Source organism: Thalassophryne amazonica, chromosome 13, assembly GCF_902500255.1.
Source record: "Thalassophryne amazonica chromosome 13, fThaAma1.1, whole genome shotgun sequence".
Lineage (NCBI taxonomy): Eukaryota > Metazoa > Chordata > Actinopteri > Batrachoidiformes > Batrachoididae > Thalassophryne > Thalassophryne amazonica.
This window is the reverse complement of record NC_047115.1, coordinates 19626922-19647236: the sequence shown is the minus strand read 5'-3', so window position 1 is coordinate 19647236 and position 20315 is coordinate 19626922. Positions and strand designations below refer to the sequence as shown.

Below are 20315 nucleotides of genomic sequence, written 5' to 3'. Positions count from 1 at the left end.
ATGTGGGCGACCCCGTTTGCCTTTGCATTCCTGAATTTCGTACACTTGTTCCTCTTTGGTGACTTTCGGTTTCCTCTGTCGGTTCCTCCTTTTCCTTAAGGTGGGTTGGTCTTTGGGTTTGTTTTTTTGTTTTTTTTAACTGGGCCTGTTGGTTGTGTCCTGGCACTGAGTTGCCCGTCATGTCTCTTTGCTCAGCATGTGCCATCTGCCACCCCGGCAGGATACGTTCTGTTGGCGTGCGCCAGCTTCACTTAGGTGTTACTCAGTGCGTTGGTGCATGTTTATGCTGACACGTCTGTGCACATACTAATTGTGTGTTTGTGTGTCTGGTATTCCCTTTTGTCCCTTACCTAGCCTCCAGACCCTCCAGTCTCCATAGCAACAGGACCACCAGTAGTAATAGTAACAATAACTCCCATCTCACTTCACCCCTGGAGGGCAAAGGTATGCTCCCCCCTTCCCGTAACACCTCCTGCGTGTGTCTTTGTCGTCTATACTTTAAACTTTCATCCTGTGAAAGTCACTTTGTGTTTTAAATTTTTTTGTCTCTTTTTTTTTTTTTTTTTTTTTTTCATTTTTAAAGCTACAGTGTGTTGGATTTAGGAGCACTAGCAAAAATGGAATTAGCATTTATAACCATTTGTGCATTGGTGTATAATTTACCTGCACCATTGAAGTGATGTGTTTTTGCAAACTTAGAATGAGCTCAGCATGTTTACATGAGGGTGGGCCTCCTCACGGAGGCCACCATGTTGGTACAGTAGCACAAAAGAGACATATTTACTCTGTGTTTTGCATTTTGCAGAATAGCCAGAACACTGAAGAAAAAAAGAGGAATCAGTGAAGGCTCATGTAAATATGCTGAGCTCATTCTAAGCTTGCAAAAACACATCACTTCATTGTTGCAGGTAATTATACACCAATGCAAGCCTGCACCCTCTCGGCCATTTCTGAAATCGGTCTGAAACCTCTGGTCTACAGGTTGCTAGTGCAGGCCAACAAGTTTAAGAATCCTAATTGTTGTGAAATGGACAATTGTACATGTCACTAATCACAAGAGAAGGCAAGGGAGCCTGAATCCCTGTTACCAAAGATGCAAAAACCAGAAGGGAAACAAAATCTTAACTGGCATTGGCATAATGCAATCTGCAGCCTCACCAGTAGGTGTCATTAAATCCTACACCAGGGCTTTTCAACTCCTTCCAGAAAGGGCCGAGAGGGTGCAGGTTTTCTTTGTAACCACCCACTCCACCAGATGATTTCACCGATTAACTGATTCTATCTCCTCAAAGTGATGTTAATCAGTGAAATGACCTGGTGCAGTGGGTGGTTACAAAGAAAACCTACACCCTCTCTGCCCTTTCTGGAATGAGTTGAAGAGACCTGTCCTACGCACTGTAGCTTTAATTTTTAATGTATTTTTAATACATTGAACCAGTGATCAGTGATGGTCCTGCAGTTCATCCTTTTCGAGAAATTATCTTAACAACAATTTAGAGACTTTTGTGTAAGAATACCAAAAGAATAAAAAAAAAAAATCTAAAAATAAAAATGAATTTTGTCCCCTTCTTGGAGGAAGCTTGAAAAAAATTTTTAATATCAAAGCTATAATGTCCTACTTTCAATCTGCCTAAGACAGAAACCGAATGATCCACACAACCACAGCACTCCAATACAAAAAAAAAGCTTTATTTAATAAGACATAACGTTTCGGCAACCTGCCTTTCGTCAGTCTTATTAAATAAAGCTTTTCTTGTACTGGAGCGCTGTGGTTGTGTGGATCATTCGGTTTCTATCTTTGGTATAATTTGTCTTGGTCCAGAATGCCTTTTTACATGTTTTGGATGTGCGTGTCTACTTTCATATCTGCCCTACTCCTTTTAGGCACATTGAACGGCAGCCTCAGCCGACCCCACAGTGAGAGCAGTGGCGAGTTCAGCCTGAGTCTGGACCAGGAGGTTTGGTCCAGCAGCGGCAGCAGCCCAGTCCAGCATCCTTCATCCTCACACTCCTCCCATCAGAGCCCCCTGCAGCTGCACAGGTCCCTGGACCCGTGCACTGCTGCAGGCAGCCCGAGCCTGACCCAGACCAGGAAGACAGGGCCTCCGGGCAACAACGTTCTTTCCCTCCAGCAGTTCCTGGATGAGGGTATCGACCCTGCAGAGGTGAGGCAACCACGCTGCTCACTCGTCAGCATCAACTGACATTTTAAAGGGAATTCCTGCTTTTTACTTTAGTTTACTTGTTTTTCTGCAGTCTAGCAGCCAGGAGAACCTGACCGCCAACTCTCCATGGCTCCCCGCCTCCTCTGAGCACACGCAGAAGGATCGCGCTCCTACAAAGGGGCGGGGCATATTACGCTCAGCCAGTGGCAAGGCAGCACCAGTCAGCTCAGATCGGCCTCCGAGGTCCGTCGGACAGCCGGGCCGCCCCAGCCTGCGCAAAGCAGAGAGCACTCGTGTGAGAGGCTCCGCCCCCGCCCGTTCCAGCTTGTCCTCACAAGGCAAAGCCGCATCCGTGTCGGAGCGACTGGATTGTGCTTCCTCTACGCTGCCCCGCGCCAGCAGCGTCATCTCCACTGCTGAGGGCACCACGCGGCGCACCAGCATCCACGACATGCTGTCGAAGGACAGCCGGCCGCCCGTGTCCGTCGACGCTTTGCCTCCTGCCTCGTCCGCCAAGGCTGGTGCGTGCACCCAGCCCACACCCAGTGAGTACCACCCCAACAGCACCAACTTAAAGGGACCCCTCCCCACCTCCTTGCCCAAGTCCCTCAGCTTACCTTGTCATAGCACCGAAGACCCCGACCTTTCCACCCTTGAGTCTTTCCTCGGCCCTTCCTTCACTGTAGAGTCTGTATTCATGGACCCCATCTTTAGTGAGTCAGCGAGCAAGAACCTCCCCTTCCTGTCTCTTAACCCCACCCTAGTCAGCAACATCAGCGGGCCTCCTGCTGCTAATACAGTGTACCCTGCTCCCACCCTCATCCAGCCCCCTCACACCCAATCAAACGGCCGGATGAGATCCACTCCTCTGAAATCGGAGCCCGATGAGAGTAATGAACCCAAACAAACTGAAAATTCAGAACAGTCGCTCAGCCCAGACGATAATCAGTCGCTGTGGTACGAGTACGGGTGTGTTTGAGTGACGCGGGGGTTTGTCACCTCAGACGCAGCTTTTAATAATGATGGACAGGTGTCATCCTCTGCATGTGTCTAACGAGCGCTCTGTGTGGTGGATTTACGTCATTGTTCTGTTGGCCATGGTGCTTTTTTTTTTTTGCTTCTGTTTTTGTGGTGGGACTTCAGCCGTCCAACATTTTGCTGTTTGTTTACTAAATCTGGTTTTATGCTGCGCTGTATCTGCAGTTAATATCAACTATTCATTTCACAGCTTCAGTGATAAATCGGCAGCAATGACTAATATTAAGGGTTAATCAAGACTTGATTTTTGGGGTCACAGTTCTGCAAAAACCAGCAAATTATCTCTGAAGAGAGGGCTGTTGGACAGATAAGAAAAATGCGTGACCTGTCAAATGAATGAGTTGACTGATTTTCTGATGTGGCAGCTTCGCCAAATTACAAGGAAAAAACTAATTTGTGCTTCTGCTGAAAAATCCCAACTAACTAAAGAATTCAGTGTGTCAGATTTTAATGATAATGTGTACTTTATCGCTAAACTGCACGGCTGTTCTCAACTGAACCATTTTAATTATTGCAATCAAAATGGTCTGAAGGTTTTGGTTTTCTGTTGACATGCTTTTTTGTTTTTGTTTTGCAACCATATGACTCGGGTTTCTGTGGATGTTTGTGTTTTCTGGGTGGTGGCAAAATGATGAAGCTTCTTTCCCACATTTTATTGACAATTACAGTGTGGTTGGTAAACGTTGGCATTTATGGCATCAAGACTATAACAAAGATCCCTTTAAATTATGGTAACGAACTGGATACAAATTCAGGAGTTGATTATAATTTTTTTTATGACTCTAAAATGAATGCATATATCTTAACGAACTGGAGGGCTTGCAGGTTATATGACTCAAACAGTGGTCGGCACAGTTCAGCTAACCGGCTAACTGCTAATTCGTGAAGCTAACGTCTTTGTTCGTGGATTAATATCTTTAAAAAATCATTTAACAGACTAATTAGCTTTTGCCACATTTGGTTCTAGTAACTTTGAGTTAGCAAACTTGAAACAAAAAAATGTAATGTTTGGAAGTGCTAAAATCATACATATTTGTCTCTTTTGTAGCTAAAACACTAATCCAATAAGTGAAATCGACATCAATTTGATTATAAAAAAATTTCTGTTTTTTTTTTGTTTTTTGTTTTTTTTTTTAGATTTATTCTTTATTACCGTCTTTTGACTGGAAACTGCTTTTTTTTTCTTTTCTTTTTTTTTAGATTTATTCTTTCTTTTTTTTATGATTTATGTACATCATGGTCATCATCTGATCTTGGCATCTTAATCCTTTTTGGGAACCTCCTTTTTTATACTTAAACATATTAAAATTTCAGCTCTTTAGGCTGATTTTTCAGGCTTTTACCCCCCCACCGAATTTCACACACACACACATATATATATATATATATATATATATTACACACACAGGCAAGACCTTAAACTTTCTCTTCCTTTAAGAGCCTATTGAAAATATTAGAACAAAATTCCCAATTAAATATGGTACCCTTTTGAGAGAATGTGACAACGGAATTACACTGGTAGAGGATTCAAGTATAAAAATGGTCTTTTCTTGATCTTTGAAATGAATATTTGGTTTCTGCAGACAGTACATTGTTAGCACACTGCATAATTTGTTTTGGTTGAAGTTAAGGAGAGTAGGAACATCTGACACTGAAATCACCGACTAAAAGAAGCCATGTTGTGAAGGCATGAAAATGGCAAATGGCTCCATTTTCATCCAAGACACATGTAAGCATGGCATATTCCACGGATAACTTTTATGGCCTCTAGATTTCAAGTTATATATGCTCTCTTTATTTTATGCATGTTCCACGTAGATTCTGAAGCAAAAATATGACTCTACATAATGTAGCTGTCAGTCATGCACTACAAAAATGTGCTCAGCACAGTTTCTGTGAACAGTCTACTGTTGGTTGATTTGATGAGTACTGGACTACAGGAAATGTGCTTTCTAAAGTTTTAAATTCATCTATTATTACCAGTGGTGAGTACACTTCAGGTAATCGCCTAACCGCTAATTAATGAAGTTAATTTTTTGGTTAGTGGAGTACCTTTTCAGCTAACCTTGAAAACCATCAGGGGACAACCAATTTAGCTCTGATAACTTTAAGTCAGCTAACATTTCTTTGAACAAAATTTAATGGTCAGAAACATTTGTAAAGCCTAAAATGGTAGGTTGGTTAAGGATACATATATCTTGAAATGAGCATGTTTTTAGACAGAACTTTATTAATCTCTTGTCCCTTGGGGAAATTTAGGTTCCAGCAGCATTGTATAGCAGCACACAAAAGTGAAAATAAAAAACAACTTGCAAATATAAATACCAGAAATAGTGCTCGCTACTGGTTTAATGGCTACTACTGTTCCTCTCCTTCCTGTCCTCTGACTTCTTGTTACTCCTCCTCTACCCATGTGAGGAGTTGTACAGTCTGATGGCCTGAGGGACAAAGGAGTTTTTCAGTCTGTTGGTCCTGCACTTGGGAAGGAGCAGGCTGTGGCTGAAGAGGCTCCTTTGGTTGCTGATGATGGTGTGCAGAGGGTGACTGGCATTGTCCATAATGTCCAGCAGTTTGTCCAGTATTCTCTTCTCTGCCACTGTCATCAGAGAGTCCAGCTTCTTGCGAACCACAGAGCTAGTATGCCTGATCAGTTTGTCCAGCCTGAATGTGTCCTTCTTGTATGTGCTGCTTTTATTTTTACACACGCAGAAACAGAGAAGGTGGCGGAAGACATCAAAAGCACTACACTTTTCACTCATGGTAACAGCAACATGACACTTAACTAAACTGACCAAACCTATTGAACTGCAAAAAACATAATAAATCAGTAACACTTACACTGTTAAAATAACATGAACCACAATAACATTTAAATCCCTAAAAAAAAATCTGAACTCCCATGGTACATTGCAGCACAGCATCCATTGTTCACTGTTGTTAGTTAATATTGCTAATTTCTCCAAAAATAGTAGTCCTATCAGGTTTCTGTTTTTACAGCGTTCATCCTTGACTCAAAATACATAAGCATACCAAAGGCAAATGTCAGCTCTCCCCAGTTTTTCTGTGATCGAAGCCATACACATGCACCCATAAACACACGCTAAAGTATGATCATAGTTAACTTTTCATTTAGCGGATTAGCAGTTACCAGTTGTAACTTGGGTTAGAAGTGCCCACCACTGCTGTCACATAGTCAAGAACTTTTTGTGAAAGAAGCAAACGTCATTTCATTTGTGCTTTTTAAAAAACCTTTTATTTACTCATATAAACAATTAGCTTGAATCTGACGATTCATATTATATGAAGTTGTTGTACAGATTGTGGTTAGCATTAACTTATATTCAAAGACAAGCACCGTATTACTATGTGCCGTACCAGTCGCATCGTTACAGCCTTATTTATTTCTGCTTTGTTGTTTTTCATCTACTGTTTTGGAGCTCCTTTATTGTATTTATATTAATCTTCGAGTGCACGCAGCATTTTGTGTCTTTTCATCATCTGGATGTAACAGAAACGTTGCCTTTGTCCTGCAGATGTGGAAGGCAGAAAGTCTAAAAGCAGGAGCGGGGAGTCGCAGCAGAGCTGCTAAGCCCCACCTCCCCATCCTCGTCTGTCTGCCACCATGCTGTGAGCGCGTGGTGAGTGAGCGCTGCTCAGCAACGGGGACAGCGGGAGCAAAAGGGGAGGGTGGTGATGGTGGTGTCATGTCCTGTTGTCTCCTTGGAAACCTAAAATATGGTGTAACAGATGTGCACGTGCTTCCCCTGCTTCTCTGTTACCCCTTAAACCCCACTCACTCACTCGCTGTCCTGTCCCTGTGCTGCCAAACTGGTGATCATGGAGCCTGGCGGGCTGCCGCCCCCGTTTCTGCCGAATGTTCGGCAGCAGGACGCAGCGGCCGTCTGTCCACAGTCCTTATGTGTCTCCTCGTGACCGCTTGAAAAACAAAAGCAAAGCATCTCCTTTGCTTTTCTGACCACCTGCAGTCCCGCATGGCTTTGGTGTGGTACTAAAATGCTTCCCCCTCTGTCCCGCCCCTTTGCAGCGCATGCAGGATCAGGCGCTTTTCTGTCTCCTCTTGTACACAAATGTCTCCTCACCGGTGGCGTTTTTGACTTTGTTCTGTGTTTTCTCTCTTTAATTTTCTAATTTTCCTTTTCCTTCCTCTTTTCACTCTTCTTTGCCTGCCTGGAGCTAAGAGGGAGAAAGGTGGCCGTGGAGCGCCGTGCCTGAAGCCTTGTAGGTTTTATCTGCCCAGACCGTCTGCTCAAAAGATTGTATCTTCCTATGTCCATTTTTTTTTTTAAGTGAGATGTAAAGTAAAGTGTCTTCCTTCTCTGTTTTGCTTTTCTTCCTTGAATCAAGGAAACAAGTAAAATATTCTAGTGAGGTTTTTCCTACGAGCTCGGCTGCAGATTGACTGCTCGATCGCTTTAATGGTGCCAACGTTCACATGCGGCCAAACCATCAGCTCAGACGGGCTGGACTTTGAGGTTACCAACGTGTGATGATGGCGGTTTGAAGAACTTCCTGGGCAGCACACATGAGCGGAGGTGACCTTTGAACTGTGCTGCCAGAAGCAAAGAGCTGAGCTTCATCAAAACAAGTCCGTTTTCCTGTCGGACCAATCGCAGCCTTTAGTTTAACAATTCAAGTGGAAGCCCCACTTTCCTCGTCCAATCAGAGCGGAGGACAGCGCTCACTCGCCAAAACGACAAATGGGAAGCCATGACTGACACCTGCTGTCTGCCAATCATGAGCGGAGGATTTGCGATTTGATTGCAGAGTTCTGATTCGTCGTCTTATTTTACATCGTAGAGTAGATCCACTGTACCGTCTAATTTATCACGTCGAGGCCGAAGCTGCTCCAAAAAGGAAAGTCACTCTGTAAAAGCACACTTAAAATGTCAACTGTAATGTGCGTCTGCTTGAACTGACAGCCAGGAGGCGCTGCAGCAGGGATGACCTGCAGTCTTCCTGCTGTATGTGATGAGATCTGATGTTTTCCTCCTTTTCCACTTTTACATGAATCCATTTGATGTAATTAAAAATTAAAGACTTTCTTTGTGTCCAGTTCTGTGTAACAATCAAGTTTGAACTGTGAAGGGTTATGAATTTAAGCCTCCAAATGAGAAAGCTTGGAAAGAACTATTGGGTATACGTGTTTTAATATCGGCAAAAATTTAAGTTATGACATCATGATTTTGCAGTTATTTACTTTTAAGGCAATGTTCCAAAAGCATCATTTGGATGTTTAACCAAAAATAATAAAATAATTACTTGTGTACAATAGAACTGTACCCGATAAGGTCATTTTTCACAGAAATGACAAAGTTGAAGGACGTGGAATTTTAGTGTGTTATCAAGGCCACATGAGGAGTACATACACCAATTTTGCTGAGTTTTTATCGGTGCATTTGCCAATTACTATGGTGGCTCAGAGATGCCAAAATGCTTCAAATGTAACAGCGGTAAATGCAGAAAACACTTGCAAACAAAACAAGTTTAACCTGCAGCACGTGTACCAATTTAATCTGATGTGTCTGCTGCAAATTCACACAATTAAAAAAAAAAGACCTTTTCAAAAGCTGAAGTTCTAATAGAAAAAGGGGGGATAACTAGTACACTGCAAATAAATGAATAAAACAATTTTACTTATTTCAGTGAACTATTTCCTGGAGCAGTTACAGTAGTGTTCACAATAATAGTAGTACTATGTGACTAAAAAGATTAATCCAGCTTTTGAGTATATTTCTTATTGTTACATGGGAAACAAGGTACCAGTAGATTCTCACAAATCCAACAAGACCAAGCATTCATAATATGCACACTCTTAAGGCTATGAAATTGGGCTATTAGTAAAACAAAGTAGAAAAGGGGATGTTCACAATAATAGTAGTGTGGCATTCATTCAGTGAGTTCGTCAATTTTGTGGAACAAACGGATGTGAATCAGGTGTCCCCTATAAGGATGAAGCCAGCACCTGTTGAACATGCTTTTCTCTTTGAAAGCCTGAGGAAAATGGGACGTTCAAGACATTGTTCAGAAGAACAGCGTAGTTTGATTAAAAAGTTGATTGGAGAGGGGAAAACTTATACACAGGTGCAAAAAATTATAGGCTGTTCATCTACAATGATCTCCAATGCTTTAAAATGGACACAAAAAAAAAAAAGACGCGTGGAAGAAAACAGAAAACAACCATCAAAATGGATAGAAGAATAACCAGAATGGCAAAGCCTCACCCATTGATCAGCTCCAGGATGATCAAAGACAGTCTGGAGTTACCTGTAAGTGCTGTGACAGTTAGAAGACGCCTGTGTGAAGCTAATTTATTTGCAAGAATCAAATCAATTTTATTTATATAGCGCCAAATCACAACAAACAGTTGCCCAAAGGCGCTTTATATTATAAGGCAAAAGCCATAAAATAATTACAGAAAAACCGCAATGGACAAAATGACCCCCTGTGAGCAAGCACTTGGCAACAGTGGGAAGGAAAAACTCCCTTTTAACAGGAAGAAACCTCCAGCAGAACCAGGCTCAGGGAGGGGCAGTCTTCTGCTGGGACTGGTTGGGGCTGAGGGAGAGAACCAGGAAAAAGACATTCTGTGGAAGAGAGCAGAGATCAATCACTAATTAAATGCAGAGTGGTGCATACAGAGCAAAAAGAGAAAGAAACACTCAGTGCATCAATAGGACCCCCCCAGCAGTCTAAGTCTATAGCAGCATAACTAAAGGATGGTTCAGGGTCACCTGATCCAGCCCTAACTATAAGCTTTAGCAAAAAGGAAAGTTTTAAGCCTAATCTTAAAAGTAGAGAGGGTGTCTGTCTCCCTGATCTGAATTGGGAGCTGGTTCCAGAGGAGAGGAGCCTGAAAGCTGAAGGCTCTGCCTCCCATTCTACTCTTACAAATCCTAGGAACTACAAGTAAGCCTGCAGTCTGAGAGTGAAGCGCATTTTGAATTAACTGAAGGCTTTTCAGGGAACTTTTAGGACAACCTGATAGTAATGAATTACAATAGTCCAGCCTAGAGGAAATAAATGCATGAATTAGTTTTTCAGCATCACTCTGAGACAAGACCTTTCTGATTTTAGAGATATTGCGCAAATTCAAAAAGCAGTCCTACATATTTGTTTAATATGCGCATTGAAGGACATATCCTGATCAAAAATGACTCCAAGATTTCTCACAGTATTACTAGAGGTCAGGGTAATGCCATCCAGAGTAAGGATCTGGTTAGACACCATGTTTCTAAGATTTGTGGGGCCAAGTACAATAACTTCAGTTTAATCAGAGTTTAAAAGCAGGAAATTAGAGGTCATCCATGTCTTTATGTCTGTAAGACAATCCTGCAGTTTAGCTAATTGGTGTGTGTCCTCTGGCTTCATTGATAGATAAAGCTGGGTATCATCTGCGTAACAATGAAAATTTAAGCAATGCTGTCTAATAATACTGCCTAAGGGAAACATGTATAAAGTGAATAAAATTGGTCCTAGCACAGAACCTTGTGGAACTCCATAATTAACCTTAGTCTGTGAAGACGATTCCCCATTTACATGAACAAATTGTAATCTATTAGATAAATGTGATTCAATCCACGGCAGCACAGTGCCTTTAATACCTATGGCATGCTCTAATCTGTAATAAAATTTTATGGTCAACAGTATCAAAAGCAGCACTGAGGTCTAACAGAACAAGCACAGAGATGAGTCCACTGTCTGAGGCCATAAGAAGATCATTTGTAACCTTCACTAATGCTGTTTCTGTACTATGATGAATTCTAAAACCTGACTGAAACTCTTCAAATAGACCATTCCTCTGCAGATGATCAGTTAGCTGTTTTACAACTACCCTTTCAAGAATTTTTGAGAGAAAAGGAAGGTTGGAGATTGGCCTATAATTAGCTAAGATAGCTGGGTCAAGTGATGGCTTTTTAAGTAATGGTTTAATTACTGCCACCTTAAAAGCCTGTGGTACATAGCCAACTAATAAAGATAGATTGATCATATTTAAGATCGAAGCATTAATTAATGGTAGGGCTTCCTTGAGCAGCCTGGTAGGAATGGGGTCTAATAGACATGCTGATGGTTTGGAGGAAGTAACTAATGAAAATAACTCAGAACAATCGGAGAGAAAGAGTCTAACCAAATACCGGCATCACTGAAAGCAGCCAAAGAGAACGATATGTCTTTGGGATGGTTATGAGTAATTTTTTCTCTAATAGTTAGAAATTTATTACCAAAGAAAGTCATGAAGTCATTACTAGTTAAAGTTAAAGGAATACTCGGCTCAATAGAGCTCTGACTCTGTCAGCCTGGCTACAGTGCTGAAAAGAAACCTGGGGTTGTTCTTATTTTCTTCAATTAGTAATGAGTAGTAAGATGTCCTAGCTTTACGGAGGGCTTTTTTTATAGAGCAACAGACTCTTTTTCCAGGCTAAGTGAAGATCTTCTAAATTAGTGAGACGCCATTTCCTCTCCAACTTACGGGTTATCTGCTTTAAGCTGCGAGTTTGTGAGTTATACCACGGAGTCAGGCACTTCTGATTTAAGGCTCTCTTTTTCAGAGGAGCTACAGCATCCAAAGTTGTCTTCAATGAGGATGTAAAACTATTGATGAGATACTCTATCTCACTCACAGAGTTTAGGTAGCTACTCTGTACTCTGTGTTGGTATATGGCATTAGAGAACATAAGGAAGGAATCATGTCCTTAAACCTATACTCAACAAAAATATAAACGCAACACTTTTGGTTTTGCTCCCATTTTGTATGAGATTAACTCAAAGATCTAAAACTTTTTCCACATACACAATATCACCATTTCCCTCAAATATTGTTCACAAACCAGTCAAAATCTGTGATAGTGAGCACTTCTCCTTTGCTGAGATAATCCATCCCACCTCACAGGTGTGCCATACCAAGATGCTGATTAGACACCATGATTAGTGCACAGGTGTGCCTTAGACTGCCCACAATAAAAGGCCACTCTGAAAGGTGCAGTTTTGTTTTATTGGGGGGGGATACCAGTCAGTATCTGGTGTGACCACCATTTGCCTCATGCAGTGCAACACATCTCCTTCGCATCATCCGTGAAGAGAACACCTCTCCAACATGCCAAACGCCAGCGAATGTGAGCATTTGCCCACTCAAGTCGGTTACGACGACAAACTGGAGTCAGGTCGAGACCCCGATGAGGACGACGAGCATGCAGATGAGCTTCCCTGAGACGGTTTCTGACAGTTTGTGCAGAAATTCTTTGGTTATGCAAACCGATTGTTTCAGCAGCTGTCCGAGTGGCTGGTCTCAGACGATCTTGGAGGTGAACATGCTGGATGTGGAGGTCCTGGGCTGGTGTGGTTACACATGGTCTGTGGTTGTGAGGCTGGTTGGATGTACTGCCAAATTCTCTGAAACGACTTTGGAGACGGCTTATGGTAGAGAAATGAACATTCAATACATGAGCAACAGCTCTGGTTGACATTCCTGCTGTCAGCATGCCAACTGCACGCTCCCTCAAATCTTGCGACATCTGTGGCATTGTGCTGTGTGATAAAACTGCACCTTTCAGAGTGGCCTTTTATTGTGGGCAGTCTAAGGCACACCTGTGCACTAATCATGGTGTCTAATCAGCATCTTGATATGGCACACCTGTGAGGTGGGATGGATTATCTCAGCAAAGGAGAAGTGCTCACTATCACAGATTTAGACTGGTTTGTGTTTAATATTTGAGAGAAATGGTGATATTGTGTATGTGGAAAAAGTTTTAGATCTTTGAGTTCATCTCATACAAAATGGAAGCAAAACCAAAAGTGTTGCGTTTATATTTTTGTTGAGTGTAGTTTAAAAAAAAAAAAAAAAAAGGTATGATACTTTATGGACAGACCTCGTATATCCAGTGTTTTGGTAACATTAGTATGTACAGAGAAAGGTGTGTTCTATTTTAAAATGAAGATTTAGTATTTGTTTAACAGTATGTGCTTTTGAGAAGACAATTAACCATTTGGCCAATTGTGTTTCCTAGGTGTCACTCTGTGTTAAGAGTTTAGAAAAAGTATCCAATGTATGGGTAAGCGCTTGTTAGCAATTGAAAAAAACTGTAAATGCAGTAGCCTGAAAACAGCTTCTGGCCACAACACACGTGTTGCCTTCCTAGGACACAGCTGGTTCTCATGAGGTTCATGTCCTTGTTGCGTACGATTTTCTGAGATTGTTGCTGATGTTTGTGCCGGTGATGCTGCCACGACACCGGGAGCTGCTGCTCTTAGTGGCTGTACAGATCTGATACGCCTGCACAGGAGTGAAAAGGAGACATTTTTCATTAGAATGGAAGTTGATGGGGTAAATGCAGTGGTCGGCACAGCTAACCAAGAAGTTAGCTTCGATAACAGCTAATCAGCTAACTGAAAAGTTATCTTTTATAAAGCTAAACTGATAAACCGCCCAAAAATTTAGCGGAAGCTACAGCTAGCCGATAACTTCCAGTATTGTTTCTGATACAACTGCAACTGCTAACTGATTTTGAGTTTTAACACCACAATCACTTCTGGTAGCATCAAAGGCAACAACCGACCCAAACCATGAGTCAGCACATCTGTCTTTGAGTGCCCTGCCCCCTGCTGGAAGCTCCTGTTTACTGCATAGCTTCCAGTAGTAAAACAATTGAGAGGAGCAGCAAAATTCAACTCTCTTCAATAGCAGTGTGGCCAGCATGAGGCAGAGGTCTTGGAAAATAAAGCAGTGCTGACTTATGGTTTTGATTTATAAAAACAATTAATACCCATAGAATAACTCCATTAATGTCAATTCTGTCATTTGTACAAAGTTAAAATATAACATCATTTAATTTTAAATAATGCACTAATTCTGAAGTTTTGTAACAAACAGACAGATGCCAAAGGGATTATGGGTAAAATGTGCCTCCGCTAACACTTATTGGTTGACTCATTCATTCTATGTAAAAACCAATACATTAATGTGAGGTGTGTGTTGGTGTTTACATATAAATGTGCTTTTGTAAAATATGCCTTTTTTATTTGTAAAAGAAAATAAAAAGCCAGTTGCAAAAAGCAAAAAAGTCAAGTTATTTGACAACAGTCAGATATAACCGGGGTAAAAATAAATAGAACACTGCCATCTACTGGCATCCATTAGTATTGTAATTCATTATTATCAGGTTGTCCCAAAAGTTCCCTGAAAAGCCTTCAGTTAATTCAAAATGCTGCAGCTAGAGTACTGACGGGGACTAGAAAGAGAAAGCATATTTCACCCATATTGGCCTCTCTTCATTTGCTTCCTGTTAATTCTAGAATAGAATTTAAAATTCTTCTTACTTATAAGGTTTTGAATAATCAGGTCCCATCTTATCTTAGGGACCTCATAGTACCATATGACCCCAATAGAGCACTTCGCTCTCAGACTGCAGGCTTACTTGTAGTTCCTAGGGTTTTTAAGAGTAGAATGGGAGGCAGAGCCTTCAGCTTTCAGGCTCCTCTCCTCTGGAACCAGCTCCCAATTCGGATCAGGGAGACAGACACCCTCTCTACTTTTAAGATTAGGCTTAAACTTTCCTTTTTGCTAAAGCTTATAGTTAGGGCTGGATCAGGTGACCCTGAACCATCCCTTAGTTATGCTGCTATAGACCTAGACTGCTGGGGGGTTCCCATGATGCACTGTTTCTTTCTCTTTTTGCTCTATATGCACCACTCTGCATTTAATCATTAGTGATTGATCTCTGCTCCCCTCCACAGCATGTCTTTTTCCTGATTCTTTCCCCTCAGCCCCAACCAGTCCCAGCAGAAGACTGCCCCTGAGCCTGGTTCTGCTGGAGGTTTCTTCCTGTTAAAAGGGAGTTTTTCCTTCCCACTGTCACCAAGTGCTTGCTCACAGGGGGTCGTTTTGACCGTTGGGGTTTTTCTGTAATTATGGTATGGCTTTTGCCTTACAATATAAAGCACCTTGGGGCAACTGTTTGTTGTGATTTGGCGCTATATAAATAAAGTTGATTGAATTGATTGATTGATCTACAGTCCATAATATAATCAGAAGACTCAGAGAATTTGGAGAACTTTCTACACGTAAGTGGCAAGGCTGAAAACCAACTTTGAATGCCCGTGACCTTTGATCCCTCAGGCGGCACTCCATTCAAAACTGACATCACTGTGTAAAGGATTTTACCACGTGGACTCAGGAACACTTCATCTACAAGTGCAAGTTAAAACTCTACCATGCAAAGCAAAAGCCATACATCAACAACATCCACAAATGCTGCCACCTTCTCTGGGCCCGAGCTCATTTGAAATGGACAGACGCAAAGTGGAAAAGTGTGCTGTGGTCTGATAAGTCCACATTTCAAATTGTTTTTGGAAATCATGGATGTCATGTCTGCCAGACAAAGCGGAAAAAGACCATCCAGTTTGTTACCAGCGCGAAGTTCAAAAGCCAGCATCTGTGATGGTATGGGGTTGTGTTAGTGCCCATGGCATGGGTAACTTACACAACTGTGATAGCAACATCAATGCTGAAAGGTACATCCAGGTTTTGGAGCAACACATGCTGCCATCCAAGCAATGTCTTTTTCAGGGGCGTCCCTGCTTATTTCAGCAAGACAATGCCAAGTCACATTCTGCATGTGTTACAACAGCGTGGCATTGTAGTAAAAGAGTGCGGGTACTAGACTGGCCTGCCTGCAGTCCAGACCTGTCGCCCATTGAAAATGTGTGGTGCATTATGAAGCACAAAATACGACAATGGAGACCCCGGACTGTTGAACAACTGAAGTCGGATATCAAGCAAGAATGGGACAGAATTCCACCTACAAAGCTTCAACAATTAGTGTCCTCAGTTCCCAAACACTTAGAGTGTTGTTAGAAGAAAAGGTGATGTAACACAGCGGTAAACACACCACTGTCCCAGCTTTTTTGAAACGTGTTGCAGGCATCCATTTCAAAATGAGCAAATATTTGCACAAAAACAATAAAGTTTATCAGTTTTAACATTAAATACCTTGTCTTTGTGGTGTATTCAATTGAATATAGGTTGAATATATATATAGGTATAGGTAGAATATAGGTTGTTTTACCTTGTGTGTGCTTTTTATATGTGTTCATGTACCGGGCCGGCTTATGTGTGTGTTATGTGTGTGTCTGTCGTCATGAGGCCGGTCAAGGTTTGCTCAGCCCTGCTGTTGACCTAAGGCAGGATATACATCTGGAGCTGGTCCCCGGGTGCCTAAAGGCGACTTCTGCTCCTAACTGGCAATTAGGATGGGTTAAATGCAGTAATCACATTTCATTGTGCAGGGAACATGAATCCTTGAATCCTTTGAATCCCCGAAGAGGATTTGCAAAACATTGTATTCTGTTTTGATTTACATTTTACACAATGTCCCAACTTCATTGGAATTGGGGTTGTATTTGCTACACAGCAAACAAGTTGCCTATCTGTCAAAGGCCTTTAAGACATTTCCAGTAATAAGTCTCAAGGCCTGTCCTTTCTTCACACTGCAAATGTTGTGGTAGTTTCTTACTGTACTGGTCACCAGTGTAATAGCTGGGAGTCACCATGTTGATTGTGGTGATGGCGGAGGCCGAGTCATTCTTTGTCTTCTCTTCCTCGAAGGACCGCTGGAGCGTCTGATGACAAGTGGATCAGAATTTTTCCACAGGAGAGTGGAAAAAAGCAAGTTGTAGAATATGGTTAGTATCATGTAGTTTACATGTCCTAACCACCATTTCAAGTATGAATCAAGTCAAACGTGATGGACAAGATCAAAACTGCTAAGGAATTTGGATTTCCAGAGACAGTAATTGATGTCACAATAGCTGCACTGTTCCGCTATGTGCCAATATGTCAGTCAAGACATGGACTTCAACAAATACAAGTCGTCACTGATAGCAGGAATAGCCTGCTAACTATTCCTTTGGCCACTGACTGTGGAATGGATGTGATCAACCCGCCATTTTGTTTCCAACCTTAGTCGGTGGCGCTTTGATGCTGTTGTAAATCCCACACATCTCAACACAGCAGGTTGTTGGTTACATGGTTTTACTCTCCAAAACATTTCAAATGCAGGATATTGTACATGTGGATGCAAAAAAACCCCTAAATTTCTTTATCTAAATTAACCCTATTGGATGGCTGTTTTGTTTTTTACTTAGTCAAATTATGTGAATACATTTTCAAATGTGTTTTCTTGATCTGAATTAACCATACTGGATGGCAATATGTTTTGTTTGTTTTTAACTTAAAAGTCAAATTATGTGAATAAATTTTCAAATGTGTTTTCTTGATTTAAATTAACCCTACTGGATGGCAATAAGACAGGTACGGAGGCAGCAGACGCCACATCGACCACCATATATATATATATATATATATATATATATATATATATATATATATATATATATATATATATATATATATATATATTGGTATCAGCTAGTTTCTTATTCTTCAACTTTCTGTCAAGGGTGGGAGCAGAAAGATAAAACCAGAAACCCTGAATCAGAAACCTTTGACATGAAGGAACAATGAGCAGGCTGATCCCGTTATGAAGACTGAATCCAGACTGACGGCTCCAAAGGGACCTGAAATCATTCAGAAAAAGGTGTTTAGTAGAGTTGAGTGGTTCAGTGTGACCAAAAGCTATGGCTTCATCAGGAGAAAGGATAAAGCAGAGACTCTTTTCTTTCACTACACTGACATAAAACAGAACCCAGACGAGGAATATTTCTGCAGTGTTGAAGAAGGACAAAAGGTCCAGTTGGATGTTGGAGAAGGAAAGAGGACCTAAGGCAGCAAACATCATCTGTCCAGGTGTCCCCAACCAGGGCAGTAGGTACACGCCCCTTCTTTTTTGTACAAGTGTGACTCAGAAATTATCTTTCAGTGTTTTGATTTGTTCCATGTCTGATCTCTGGTGATGCGAATAAATATCCTTTTTTTTCTTTTGTTAATAAATTTTGAGCCACCTATATAAGTGGCCTTAGGTCTGATATAAAAACGGAATCGTATTCACCGCATTCACCCCAGGCCCCGTATTCACCGCATTCACCCCAGGCCCCGTATTCACCGCAGCCACCCCAGGCCCCGTATTCACCGCATTCACCCCAGGCCCCGTATTCACCGCATTCACCCCAGGCCCCGTATTCACCGCAGTCACCCCAGGTCCCGTATTCACCGCATTCACCCCAGGCCCCGTATTCACCGCAGCCACCCCAGGCCCCGTATTCACCGCAGTCACCCCAGGTCCCGCATTCACCGCAGCCACCCCAGGCCCCGTATTCACCGCAGTCACCCCAGGCCCCGTATTCACCGCATTCACCCCAGGCCCCGTATTCACCGCAGTCACCCCAGGCCCCGTATTCACCGCAGCCACCCCAGGTCCCGTATTCACCGCATTCACCCCAGGCCCCGTATTCACCGCAGCCACCCCAGGCCCCGTATTCACCGCAGTCACCCCAGGTCCCGCATTCACCACAGCCACCCCAGGCCCCGCATTCACCCCAGGCCCCGTATTCACCGCAGCCACCCCAGGCCCCGTATTCACCACATTCACCCAGGCCCCGTATTCACCTCAGCCACCCCAGGCCCCATATTCACTGCAGTCACCCCAGGCCCCTTATTCACCGCAGCCACCCCTAGCCCCGCATTCACCGTAGTCACCCCAGGCCTCGTATTCACCACATTTACCGTAGCCACCCCAGGCCCTGTATTCACCGCAGCCACTGAGGCTCCGCATTCACAGCAGTCACCGCAGCAGGCACTGCAACCACCGCATTCATTGCAACTGGCGCAGGCACTGAAACCACCACAGCCACCTATAAATATAAATATGCACAATGTTCATCCACTCAAAGGATTGTTAGAGCACTTATTTGTAAAAAAATAAATAAATAAAAAATTTATGAGCCATCCTGCAATTTGTCAGGTTTTTACAATCTTTTTTATTTTTGACTGTTGTACAACTTTGACTTTGTAAATTATATATTTTTATTAACTCTTTGGTGTAGAAAATAAAGTGAAATACAACATTGCTTGGACAATACAATTTTGGACTGTCTGACTCTCTCTCTCTCTATACATATACACACACACACATATATATATATATATATATATATATATATATATACTGTATGTACCGTGCATCCAGAAAGTATTCAGTGTTTCACTTTTTCCACATTCCAAAACAGAGTAAATTAATTTTTTCCCTGCAAAATTCTACTCACAGCGCTTCATAATGACATGAAAAAGTTTTTTTAAATTTTTTTTCCAAATTCATTAAAAACAAACAAACAACAACAACAAAAAAAAACTACGAAATCACATGTACATAAGTAGTCACACCAGCTGCTCAAAACTTTGTTGATGGACCTTTGGCAGCAATTACAGCCTCAAGTCTTCTTGAATATGATGTCACAAGCTTGGTGCACCTATCTTTGGGAAGTTTTGCTCATTCCTCTTTGCAGCACCTCTCAAGCGCCACCAGGATGGATAGTTCACATCTGTGCACAGCCATTTTCAGATCTCTTCAGAGATGTTCAATCAGATTCAGGTCTGGGCTCTGGCTGGACCACTCAAGGACATTTAGAGTTGTCCTGAGGAGTTGAACACTCCTTTGATATCTTGGCTGTATGCTCTGGGTCACTGTTGCCCCAGTCTGTGGTCAGAAGCACTCTGGAGCAGGTTTTCATCCAGAATGTCTCTGTACATAGCTGCATTCATCTTTCCCTCAATCCTGACTAGTCTCCCAGTTCCTGCGGCTGAAAAACATCTCCACAGCATGATGCTGCCACCACCATGCTTCACTCTAGGGATAGTGCCTGGTTTCTTCCAAACATGACACCTGGCATTCACACCAAAGAGTTAAATCTTTGTCTCATCAGACCACAGAATTTTGGTTTCTCATGGTCTGAGAGTATTTCAGGTGCCTTTTTGGCAAACTCCATTTGGGCTACCATGTGCCTTTTACTAAGGAGTGGCTTCTGTCTAATGCTGGAGCTCTGACAGAGTGACCATCAGGTTTTTGGTCACTCAGTTTAGACGGGCAGCCAGTTTTAGGAAGAGTCCTGCTGGTGGATCTGAACTTCTTCCACTTACAGATGATG

At 42.2% G+C, this 20315-nt stretch overlaps 1 protein-coding gene across 11 annotated transcripts in view; it reads left to right on the top strand.

The window, feature by feature from the left end:
- The window catches only part of ccdc88ab (coiled-coil domain containing 88Ab), a 137043-nt gene extending 128778 nt beyond the window's left edge, over positions 1–8265 (top strand). For 5 of the 11 annotated variants that reach the window (XM_034185653.1, XM_034185647.1, XM_034185646.1 and 2 more), the window contains 3 exons: positions 355–444; positions 1885–2165; positions 2257–4263. In XM_034185653.1, coding sequence (XP_034041544.1) covers positions 355–444; positions 1885–2165; positions 2257–3144 — 1259 coding nt within the window. In that variant the 3' untranslated portion in view covers positions 3145–4263. Of the gene's footprint in view, positions 1–354; positions 445–1884; positions 2166–2256; positions 4264–6736 lie in introns of those variants that run through there. The other 6 variants (XR_004564654.1, XR_004564653.1, XM_034185652.1 and 3 more) reach the window with 6 other exon arrangements.
- Positions 8266–20315: the final 12050 nt, after the last annotated feature.